The sequence below is a fragment of the Chroicocephalus ridibundus genome, chromosome 1 (genome assembly GCF_963924245.1).
Source record: "Chroicocephalus ridibundus chromosome 1, bChrRid1.1, whole genome shotgun sequence".
Lineage (NCBI taxonomy): Eukaryota > Metazoa > Chordata > Aves > Charadriiformes > Laridae > Chroicocephalus > Chroicocephalus ridibundus.
Window position 1 is genome coordinate 202,913,779 of NC_086284.1, and position 12,910 is coordinate 202,926,688.

At 35.9% G+C, this 12,910-nt stretch overlaps 1 protein-coding gene across 3 annotated transcripts in view; it reads right to left on the minus strand.

Moving 5' to 3' along the window:
* TBC1D22A (TBC1 domain family member 22A) overlaps nucleotides 1–12,910 on the minus strand; it is a 180,896-nt gene that overhangs the window by 81,562 nt on the left and 86,424 nt on the right. For all 3 annotated transcript variants that reach the window (XM_063323378.1, XM_063323377.1, XM_063323379.1), the window contains one exon: nucleotides 958–1,085. In XM_063323378.1, coding sequence (XP_063179448.1) covers nucleotides 958–1,085 — 128 coding nt within the window. The remainder of the gene's footprint in view (nucleotides 1–957; nucleotides 1,086–12,910) is intronic.

The window sequence follows — 12,910 nt, forward strand, 5'->3', positions numbered from 1 at the left end:
AACAGATTTGTATACCCTTCTACAAAACACACTTGACCGAAACAACGTACTGGACTGATTAAATGAATAGCAGGCAATTCTTAACCCTCTATTAGACATACGAATATACGGTCTGAGTGGACATTCCGGCATTAAAGTCTCTGAAACTAACTAAACATTGCTACGTAACCAGCAGATGTAAATAGACTGGTAAAGATGTTACATGAGACATTGAAATTTTTAGTTATTCCTATATTTATTAAACTAATTCAGTTGAAAATTCTTACAGAATTTATAATCTTCCCCCACCCCCAACCCCGTTAATTTCAACAACAAAGACAGCAGATAAGAGCATATTGTTCAAATATATAGTTAAAAATTGTTACCAGAAGCTACTGGAACATCAAGTAACAGAACTAAGAACAGGTAAACAATTTTTCTCTGATATCAATTTCTTCATTTGACAGTCAGGTAAGAAATTATTGAGGAAAAATAATTACCTCAACTAGAGGTCAGTGACACAAGGAGTTTTGTCCGAACAAGCAGTAAGACAGAATACACAACAGAAGGATGAATGCTGACAACTGGAGACTAGAAGCTAGTATTGGATTGAGCAGTTAAGCAGACAGGCAGTAAGAAGCCTGGAACTCAGAATCGATGGAGGGCATTGATTAAGCACAATTCAATGTTTTGCTTCTCTGAAGAGACAGAAGGGAGTATTGACACTAACCCATGCTTTGAGTGAGTGTTCATTTTACTACCATAAATTTTCATGACATCAAGTGCTTGGTTTTGAAGGGCAAGAAGACTGAAGACATTAAATGTTTCTAAACCATAATGATCACTGAAGTCTTTTTCTCTTATTACGATGACTCTCAGATGACATTAAAACCAAAGGTTCAAGAAAAAGCACACACAATCATACTGGCATGTCCAAAACACACTATCAGAGTTATGGAGGTTTAAAAAAGTACTTACTTGGTATGTGTCCCACAACCTGATGGTACAGTGTAAAGGGACTTCTCTCATCAGCAGGTTATTCATCCAACGGAAAGCAAATTGCAAGTATTTCACCTCATGCTGATCCAAGTGCCTATGAACTTGCTCTGAAGACAGAATAAAGAGACATTTTACTCCAACTTTTCTGAAGTCCTTAAGCATCAAATGCACTGTTTGAAAAAATAAAACACTCCTCCAATTCCAAGCAAATAAAACGTGGTGGTGCATGCAGACTCTTACAACTAAGTGGAAGTCCCCAGACTAGAAACGACTACTTAAACATTACATTGGATTCAGTTTTCTGCCTCTAGATGGCTTAAACAACTGCTCTCAGTTGTGCTATCTTAGGGAAAGATTAAGGTCAGAGCTTTATAATATACAACAAAAAAATACAGAAAGTTATAAAGTGAAATGATTAGATACTAATTTCTTCGGCTACAAATTTGGGGCAAGACTACAAGAAACAAGGTCTGCAAATAACATAAGGGCTTCCAAAAATAAAGTGTCGGTAGTAAAAATAAGACAATATTAAATTAATAAGGCGAAGAAGTATAAGGAAAGAACATGTAAAGGTTGCATTCACTCAAAAGCAAAAAAAAAAGTGAGATTAATGTGTAGGAAATACAGTGAGCAAATTTAAATAACTTGCAACTTAAATAATTTCTCAATGTAACAAATAAATACAAATAAACCCCAGTACAAATCAACGGTTTCTAAAGCAGTACCCACACACACTATGTTTATTGTAGCACTTTTACTATTGGAAAGTTGTGATAATCACCTGCATGGGTTATTGCTAGAGCTAATAGAACTAACCTGCTACATGGATTTTATATATTTAGCAGAATTTCCTCCAAAAAGGCTCACAGACATTCTGTTAATGGGTTTTAGCTAACAGGCTCAAGTATGACGTTGGCATGGTGTAAATGAAAACAACTGCAGAAATGCTAATGTCTTATTATTTTGGATAAATATATGACAAGAAGTCTTTGTTAAAGCCTAAATAAGACATTCCTACTGTCTTTCTTTATAAAAACACATTCTTTGAGCCATTCCCACGCGTCCTATCATTGGATACCAGGGAGAAGGGCTCAGCACCTCCGTCTGCACTTCCCCTCCTCAGGAAGCTATAGGGAGCAATGAGGTTGCTCCTCAGACTACTTTTCTCCAAACTAGCCAAACACAACTTCCTTAGTGGCTTCTCATAGGACATTCCTTCCAGCCCTTTCACCAGCTTTGTTGCCGCCCTCCTCTGGAAGCATTCAAGACTTTACCATCCTTCTTAAATTGTGGGGCCCAGAGCTGCACACAGTGGTCAAGGTGAGGCCACACCAATGCTGAATACAGAATCACAGAATGATAGGGGTTGGAAGGGACCTGTGGAGATCATCTAGTCCAACCTCCCCTGCCAAAGCAGGTTCACCTAGAGCAGCTTGCACAGGATCACATCCAGGTGTGTTTTGAATATCTCCAGAGAAGGAGATTCCACAACCTCTGCAGCAGGATAATCACCTCTTTTGACCAGCTGGTTATGCTGTGTTTGATGCACTCTAGGATGCGGTTTGCCCTCTTGGCTGTCAGGACACACTGCTGACTCCCGTTGAGCCTGCTGTCGACCAGCACCCCCAGATCCCTTTCTGCAGGGCTGCTCTCCAGCCACTCCTCTCCCAATTTATACTTGCGCCTGGTGTTACTCCATCTCAGTGCAGAATCCAGCATTTCGACTTGTTACATTTTCAAATATTAAATAAATCACTAATGATTGCCCAATGCTCCAATCCATCTAGATACCTCTGCAACGCCTCTTGTCCTTCAAGAGGGTCAACAGCACCTCCCAGCTTGGTAACATCAGCAAACTTGCTAATGGTGCATTCAACTCCTGCATCCAGATCATTGATAAAAATATTGAACAGAATCAACCCTAGCACTGAACCCTGAGGAACGCCACTGGTGGCCGGTTGCCAGCCAGATGTAGCCCCATTCACCACAACCCTTTGAGCTCTGCCCTTCAGCCAGGTCTTCACCCAGAGCACCGTGATTACATTAGTTATTTGGGACAAGTACAGAATTACTACCGCGTGTCTGCCTTTGCTCTAAGCAAATTTAGCTGCAAGTTAAATATACTGAAGTGAGATACTATGTTAAATTTATTTTTTAAATGTCACATGTAGCTACCTATATTGCAGACTATCACAATTATACAATCCACTACATCAAGCAGGATGCAAAGACAAGTCAGTTTTGTTTCTAATTGAAGTTCCTAACTCACAAACATTTTTGTTCCTCACACAGCAGAAAGAAATTTCATTTGCTTGCTTGCAGCCATTGAAAGGAAGTAATGAAGAACAATAAATTGTGCCCGTCGTGATATTTCAAGTACAGTTGTTAATAAACTAAACAAATTTCTTGAAAGTTGCTTTCTAGTCTAAACAAGGTGAAAAATAGACTACTAAACTCTGTGCATTGACTAAAAAAGCTAATTCTTCCTACTTTGTAAGTAATTGTGAGTAGAGGCTATTTTGCTGATAAAGGTAATTTGGACAGCCATAGTCTAAATTTAAATTTTCCATTTCAATGAAAATAAGTACATGTGCGCAATGAACATGCAAGATATATAATTACTGTCAGCTTTCAGACTTCAAGTATTTTATAAAAAATACTTCTACTTCAGTTTATGATAGTAAAATTATTTTACAGTTTAAAAAAAAAAGATAGTTCTTTTGTCAAAATTCAAAAGAAAGGAGAATTAAGTTTAAGAAGTTTCCCAATACTTCCAATAAATCTATATATGAAGTTTTGGCAAAGCAAGTCTTCTGATTAAAGAATAAAATACATTCTACCGATGCATTCCAAAGTAGCATACCGCCAAAAATATGCATTTTGTACAAAAAAAGCATTTGTAACTATTTATAATTTAATAAATGCACTTATTGGATATATTAGCTTGAATGATCACATTTAGCCACTTTAAATAGACTCTTCTTATGGCAGAAGACCTACACATATAAAATATCTATTGTTAATGTTTAATGTCAGCTTCTCATGCTGTTTTACTGATTTCAGAATAAAAGTTGTAGGTGACTACAGAAACAAACTAAACAAAAACAAAAATAAGAACAAAAATAATCTGTACTAAAGCGTGACTTCACTGCTGTCTTGAGTGGGGGTTACTGTCAGAATGAGTGCCTAGGAAAGTTTACACATACATAAGCAAAGTGGAATCACAAAATAATGGTAAAATTATGCATAAATTGCCATATTACAGTGGCACAGCATGGTGCCACCGCATCCATCTGTATAATTTATTACTTCAGAATATTCGCCTTTTGGTGTTGACCTTTATTTAAAGATTCCTATCAACCCTAGCAATCTTTTCTGATTTTAGACTTATTCTTGACACTTTTGGAAATTATTTAAAGTTAATTTTTTACTCATATTTCATACCCTGGGCACTTCACTTTTAACTCCATTTTATCAATACTTTATACATATTTCATTGTTAATATAAAAAGCACTAATAGTTAAAAACTATCTGAAATGCAGTTAAACTAAGCATCTCTGATAAATAGACCTTTCAGTTCAACCAAAGGAAGAGAAATGCGTATTCCTCATGAAGAGCCACACAATTCCTCTTGAAGAGCATGCACTAGCTATAAGAGTAACTCCTCTGGTACCAATCCAAAATGAACAGTAAAATAATGAGCCAAGCTTTGCCACAGAGGCTTATTGGCACTGCCATCTACACACAGAGCGATGTTTGTCCATTGCCCCTTAATGTATGAAAAGATGATACAGAAATATGCCAGCACTCCTGTTTTCCAGCGACCCTCTCGCAGGTTTATCTTCTTTCCGGCCCATGCAAATAAAGGCATTACAGACTAATCACTCAGGGACTAACATAACAGAAGACAAGCTGAAGAAAGCAAACAGCGTGAAGCACCGACACATTTCAGAAAACAACTTCCATATCCACTACCAATGAGAATCTCCACTGCCCAATTCTCTTGGGTTTTTTTCATCAGTCACCTTGTTATTTTTAAAAACAATTGACATTGCAAGGAAATAAATAAGCAGCATAATCTATAAACTTAGAGATAATAATACATGCACCTAATAGGAAAGCATGACACCCAGAAGAACCATTGTTTCAAAACGTAAAACCCTTTCACTTTGGAATACATAAAGTCTCTTGCAGATTTAACAAAGGAGTCTGTCTTTTTTTTTAATTGTCTAATGACTCTTTTGAAAGATTCCCTGTACGAAAATGTGAACCTAACAATGACAAGAAGGTTTTTAAAACAAAAAATAAATATTTCTTTGGCAGGTAATAAACTTATGGTGGAACTTAGCAGAGACAGAACTACTATGCATAACTAAGAATTATTTCAGAGATACTCAAGGTCTTCAGTCATTATTTTATTCATGGTTTTTTTTTTCCCCCTCAGGTAACTCTTGCTATGAAATACAACTTAATGTCTTTCCAGATACCTTTTAAAAATTTGATTAATAGACCATTACGATCCAAATTTCTCCGCCTGTCTTCTCTCCATGGGTAAGAAAGACAAAAATACAGCAAGTTTTCAGCTGCAGAATTTCATAGGAACTTGATAGAATTTGTTCCTTTCCTTATGAACCAGTTTTGAAAAAAAATTAATCCGTTTAAAATCCAGACAACTTTCACCCCATGTTAGGTCAAATGCAGTAAGAACTTATTATTTATGACTTAAATCACTCAATTTGACAGTTAATGGTGATAATGAAGCTTCGTAACGTAGGCTACAGCAAATCCATAATTAAATTTTTAAAATGTTCTGTGACAAATAGCCAAAATATTACAATGCCTGGCATCTCATTACCTCATGGTTAATCAGATTTCTCTCATACAATACCGTGCAAACATTTACCTTTTACTAAAGATATCAGATTATCAGTTAAATTTTGCCACTGGTTATAAAAAGGATGAATTTTAAAAAAGAAAATCACATAGTTTTACCTCAAATTCATTCACATGGGATGCGCCTGCAAGCCTGGAATCTGACCATTAGATTAAAACTAGTAAACTGCACTGCCGCAATTCGAGTGATGTTGAGTAGGCAACAACGATGTTTCTCTCCTTGTGCAACGTTGCAACTTCTAGGCTACAGAAAAATTTTCATGGCCCAGCCCATTACAAGTATGAGCTGTTACGTGCAATGTAAGTAAACTGTGTAAAGTAATGTTTCTTTTCCAGTTTCTTCATAATGCTGTGACTTGATACTTGACCAACAGCTTCCAAGGACTAGTTTCCACCTACAAAACTTTAGTACTCTTTTCTTAACTGTGGAAAGCAACTGATCCAGTAGATTTTATTCTATTTAATACAGTACTATAGCAGGCATTTATTTCTACTTAGCTGAACTTTCTAAAAGTGTGGGTAGCTATTAAAAAAGAGAGTACTGTAACACAAATGAACTACATCATCTAGAGGAACACGGCTTACTAGAAATGGCGTTACCCACAAGGTTTATCACTGCAAGTTTGCACTTGTGAGACCAGAACTTCCTGAAAAGCAGATGCTTTAAGGTGCACCTCTGAGTTACCACAAATGTTTGATAAAACTGGTTTTCATAAGTATTGCCTGCAAGCTTCCAAATATCCCTAGGGAACATGCATCCCTTTGATCGCATCAGCCCCCATACAGATAGTCATCCATGCTTGTCTTCCATCGTTTTGCAGCATATCTTGCTCCAGTTTGGACTCATAGACAGGTGATTAACATGGAGCAGTTCATACAACTGCACTCATCCAGTTAGAGACTCCACAACCAACATATCCACCATCAGCTCGTCTGTACTATCCATTCAGTCAATAGAGCAACAAAATGATGTGTTTTCTACTACACCTAGATTCTTCAAACAGTGCTATTTGCTTAAAATTATAGCTCCCACATACTGAACCTTGCTGTCCAAAAGAAGGAACTTTGTGATCAGTAAACAACTGCTTTCTTTTTGGGTACTCTGCCTACCAAAAGCAAATTTTGTGGTTCATTCTCTTGCTTCCTGAATCATTTCTAGATTGTTCAAAGCCAGTACGTTCATGGCAGACAAAAGCAAAAGGAGAGTTTGGAGTAAAATCTCAACACCGGATGTTGCCAGATGCAGATTAAGGCTTACAATTTCCCAACCTGACTTAAAGTCTGAACAAAAGCAATTCTGTCAAGACTACAGTTTAGCTATGAGTTATTATTAGTTATGTACGTTAATTTTTATTACACAGAATCACAGAATGGTTTGGGTTGGAAGGGACCTTAAAGATCATCCAGTTCCAACCCTCCTGCCGTGCACAGGGACACCTCCCACTAGACCAGGCTGCTCAAAGCCTCATCCAGCCTGGCCTTGAACACTTAATATACATTAATAACAAAAGAAGTTTCTGATGACTGAAAAAGACATTCATCAGATCATAAACGTGCACTCAAAGACAAGATCTCATTGTGATACACAATTTTGCTACAAGTAATAGTAGGGATCTGAGTAAAAGATTTAAATGCTGATTATATCTTGTTTCACAATTAGTTTGCTTTTTATACCTGGCTAAAATCATCCATTGTAAGGATTATAATAAAAGCATTTTTTAAAAAAAATTAATTGATAAGTCCCGTACAAAATGAAAAGGTGACTGGCAGAAAACCAGGAATATTACCAAATTATATTGTCCTCATGGCATACAACTTAGAGATAATGGTCTGTTTGAATCTAGCTCACTAGATGTACAGCCAGTAGCTATGGGTGAGACTGAGAAATATCTTCTTCATACACAAAAGATGCGGCCGATACTCCAATACCAAAAAGCCCAAGACACTGATCCCAAAAGCAAAAAGAAGAAAATACTAGAGGAGACACGGAAGCAAGACCAAGTTGCCTCAGGGAATCAAATGCAAGTAACAATTCCGTAGTATCCAGTACAAAATGGAAGAAACTATTAGGAAAAACAGTCAGTAGTGATCAAGAAAGATCGACCATTCTAGATGAAAGTTAAAAATACACCCTGTGTTCCCTGGTGGAACTCAAAGTTAATATTAAAAGTGCAACAAACAACAGTAAGAAATATGTTTGAGAAGACACTTCTACTTCCAGGTAGCATTAATTGGACTTCTGCAGCCTGTTCTCCCAAATCATAACTGTGTGCATTCATAACAGGCTTTATGCCTAACACTTTTTAAATTCCCCATCATGTTACACTTCTTTTTTCTTCCCTTTTTTTTTTATTTGGACACCAAAATAGTAAATTTTGCCTATTTAAAAATTCAAGTGCTTAGAGAGGTCAGGAATTTACAAATGATTTTACCGTCAGTCTCAACTCTTGCTAAAATCTCTGAACTCTGTAATGGTGTACAAATATAATCTCCACAGTAAAACATAAAAACATGATTTAAAAGATATATTAAATAATTATAATGCCCAGTGAGCATCATTTAGGATTGGATTAAAATATAATACAGTAATTACAACCATAAAATCAGATAAAAAATAACTACTGGTGAGCTAAATAAGATGGCTTTGTTAAAAAGAAAAAGAGCTTTATGGCGCAAATTAACTAAAACAATTATGAAATGCTTACAAGATTTTTAATCACTTCAACACCAAACTGACATATAAATATGGACCAACAGAGAAGGTCCTCATTAATCTCTAATTTTCAACAGCAGCAATAAGGTCTAAATGTATTCTATTTCCATTTCCAATGCAAAATGCTTCCGCATGGTTAAAGCCTTTTCAACTATTACAATTAGAGCTCTTTTTTCCAGATACTTCAACACAATCCTAGTTCAAAATTATAGGTGTCGGTAAAATGCTTTACAATATAATTAAACATGAACATAATTTTGCACATACAATTAAGTATTTTTTAACCATACTTTTAAAAAAAAATCATTAGCATGATTGAATACACAAAAAAGATTGATCAAATGTCACCTATTACCACAGTTTCATCATCAGTTCATTGTACAAACACCCAAGATTCAAGTTAGAAAAACAGATTAGTTAATCTATACCTATCACGGTAGATTGAACAGATCACTTGTTCTGTGCGTTCCTACTAAACAACAGTAAGTTGTTTAACAAGAAAACGTATTAGTCTTAGTTGATATTTTGCCTTTTTGAGATTCAGATTATCCTAAACAAAAAAAGCAAAGCAATTTTTCTCTGCAGTTTAAAAAGTTCAATCAGAACAGAAACTGAATGTTCTTCCAGGAACTATAGAAGTATCAGAACTACTCACTAGTTATCTCTAAGTACTTTTTTGGGCTTAACTCATCATACAAAATTAAGTTCTTGGCAGAACCATGAAACATTTATGTTTGAAGCATTGGACGGTTTTACAGGAATAAGCATCTTCATCTTTTGGGACAAGAACCTGCTGAATGCCAAGCACCAATGCAACGTTCAGAGGAGAAACTGTAAGAATCTCTCAAGTAAAGTCTGGACATCTGAAACTTTAGAAGTCCAGAAAGAACACAAAGCTCTTAAATCAACTCAGACATTAGAAAGGATAATTCCGCCAGCACTAATCCTATTCTAATGAAGGATGTTTTATAAACATCTTCAATTAAATAAGAAAACATAACACGATACACAAATACTAAGAATTATACCAACCAACCCTTTAGACGCATCTACAGCAAATATTTCAAAGCATGAGAACTACACAGAACGGCGCCATTAAATAAGTTCTTTCACTGTGGATAAACAAAAATACATATAAAAATGAAAATTTTTTAATTGACTACGTTTCATTAAGAGCTTGACCTGCACATATATACCCACAAAACATATATAAAAATATTCAAGAGATTAATATTTTAAATTTTTCTGTGCATAAATAGCAACAATATATTCAATGTATAAATTTAAGGCCACAACATGAAAGTACTTTATTACAAGCATTTACTTGTATCATTATTTACAGAACTTCAGGCAGCTGACCAACCAAGACATTTGGAACCCAAGGCAGAAATAAGTAAAGAAAGTGTGATTAGAGGAGCCAACATTAATTTGTTCAGAACGTTAAAACAAAATGCATTATCTAATATATATTCCATTTGAAGGTAACAAAACAAACACATTTAAAATATGGCAAGAATAAAAAAAAATAAGGCTTGCAAAATCCTTAATATAACATGGTTTTAAAAGGTGAAAGAACATTTCAACTCCACCTAGGCATAAGTAAAAATATTTTCCCAAACAATACTATGTACTATTTAATAAAACAATCATTCCTTAAAATAATTTGAATATAACTTTAATTTTGCACTAAAAATACCTTCCTTTCTCTTGAAAAATTTGCAATGTTTTTTACAATATTAAAATGGAAATAAGCCAGAAATTGTCCCAAGTAAACTAACATATGTAAGAATACCTGTAGTAACTCTCCAAAACAGGTGGCCAGAGGATGCATTCACAGTGGACACAGCAGAACCACTGAAATATTACTGAAACTTTTAAAAATGTAGCTGAATTCTAAATGAAATTCCTTATGGGAAAGTCAAAATGCAAAACTCTCTATGTTCTTAGGTATTTTTTCACTGCTTCCATTTTCAAAAGAAGGCGGAAAAAACTAAATACAGCAACAGTAAGAGCTTTTTTCTTTCTTTCCTTTTTTTAAATAGTTTTCTGCCTTTTTATTTTTCCATTTCTTGTTACTAAGATTCAAGGGCCAATTCTACAATAAGATTGGTGATTACTGGTGCAAGAAGCTGGAACACTAATAAAACAGAATTTATATCACTGCAAGAAAACAAGAAAACATGAGCACAGATCAGGGGGTGTAGAACACAGATGCAAATACCAGGAGCTTCTTTATAAAAGATATAGAAAAAAATCTTCCCAAACTTGCCCTCACAGAAGATGCAGAATATTTATACTAAGCTGAGTCGTCAATACTGCTTTTATAGTTTATTGTAATGCTAATGAGAAGATGACATAAATAAAAATAAATTTATAATAGGCTATTCTTTTTTTCTACAACTGCCTTCTTGCTAATTTGGAGAGAATGTCATGCAATTTTAAGATCCTTTATCAATGTTTGGAAACCGAAGGCTACTTTTATCTGCAAATGCTCAGCCTTCTCCACATGGCTACCTCAAACTCTAATGTAATTACCAGGCGTCTTACAGTAAACTGAAGCAGCTGAGACTCTCCCAAGCATGAAACCAGCCAAATGTGAAACATCTGTAAATTCTGGAAACACAAATCCTGAATTAATTTTGGCATTCTGACGCCACGTTTCTTTGCTTTCAAGCCTAAATGAAGCAAAATGGAAGACAGCATGCCACATGAGTGCGACCTTCTACAAACCATGAGAGATGGTTCATGATTTAGGGCAGAAAAGCTCTACCGACATTACAGGGAACAGAAAAAATAACTAGTTGTAACAGATTCCTTATATTATTGAGCTATCTATTGATCCTCCCTCTCAATATTTTTGTATAATTCCTAAAAAAAAATCTAAATGTGATAACAAGGAGATAAATTAAATTAAATAATGTTTTATCTTCAAATTCCATCTGGTCTATAACAATGTTCTATTACAAAATTCAAAAATTCCATGAAATGCATGATTCATCATTTACAGAGTAGCTTGGCTATTTGAAGTCTACCGCAATGTTCTGCAGTCTAGGCACACGGACAGTTACTTTGAGAGGAGTTGCGATCCATAAGGCTCAGTTAATGAAGGTTGCTTGAACCACTAACATAATGCATTAACACTCTCCGAAGGGCGAGCATCATTTTTCATACACTGGTAATCCATTATTATTAGCAAACAAGCTGTACAAGCTTCATCCACTCACGCAGCTACTTATTACGTTAAGATTCTCTTCACCATGCGGTCACCTAGCATCGAGAAAATAATGTGACACAGTAGCAACAGGAACGCTGTTTTCTTCCACAATAACCTTAATTAGCACTTAGGATATTTACAGTAAATATAGATAATGAGATTTCTTTTTTAAAAGCAAAGTTACTGAATTCGTATCAACCACACATTTTCCTTTAGCTACAGTATAGTAGATCCAGTATAAAGATAAAAAGACAAAACCAAAAACAAATGGAGAAAGGTAAAGCACAATAATTTAATCAAACTATGTCACGTATCCATCAAAAAGCCAACCAAGTCAGGATCCCTTACTTGAGGCATCCAAAAGGTTATGAAATGACACCAGTACATATCCACCGTTGCCTATCTAACAACTAAAACTTTATTTTAATCTTACGTGTACTTTGGTGCATTTCTCTGGCAGAAGAAAGTAACTGAGTGGACAGTCTTCTAGACAAAAAGAAACACTCCTAAAAATATTGAAAAATGCATATCTTTCACTATCCAAAACTTTAACTGGACCACTGTAAGGATTGTGATCAGAGGTACAAAGCCCAATTGACAGCTAATTATTGATGGCATCTGTCAGGGGTCAATACTGGGGCCAATACTGTGCAACACCTTTATTAACAACCAATGATGGCATAGAATGGACTCTCTGTGTTTGTGGATGATACCAGATTGGGAGGAGTGGTTTACATACTGAAAGTCAGAGCTACTATTTGGAGGGACCTTGTCAGGCTCAAGGAATGACTGATAGGAACCTCCTGAAGTTTAGGAGAGGCAAACATCCCGTATCTGGGATGGAATCGTCTCATTCAACAGCACTGACCGGTCACTGAATGGCTGGAAAGTAGCTCTGTCAAGGAGGACCTGGGGGTCCTGGTGGCCAGTAGGCTGCACCCAAGTCAGAAGTGTGTCCTTGCAGAAAGGAAGGCCAACTGTATACTGGGCTTTCTAAGCAAGGGAGAAGCCAACAGGTCAGGAGAAGTGATTCTTCCTCTGTACTCCCAGAGGCAACAACCAAGGTAGTTAAGATGGAGCACTTACACTCCAGGAGGCTGACAGAACTGGA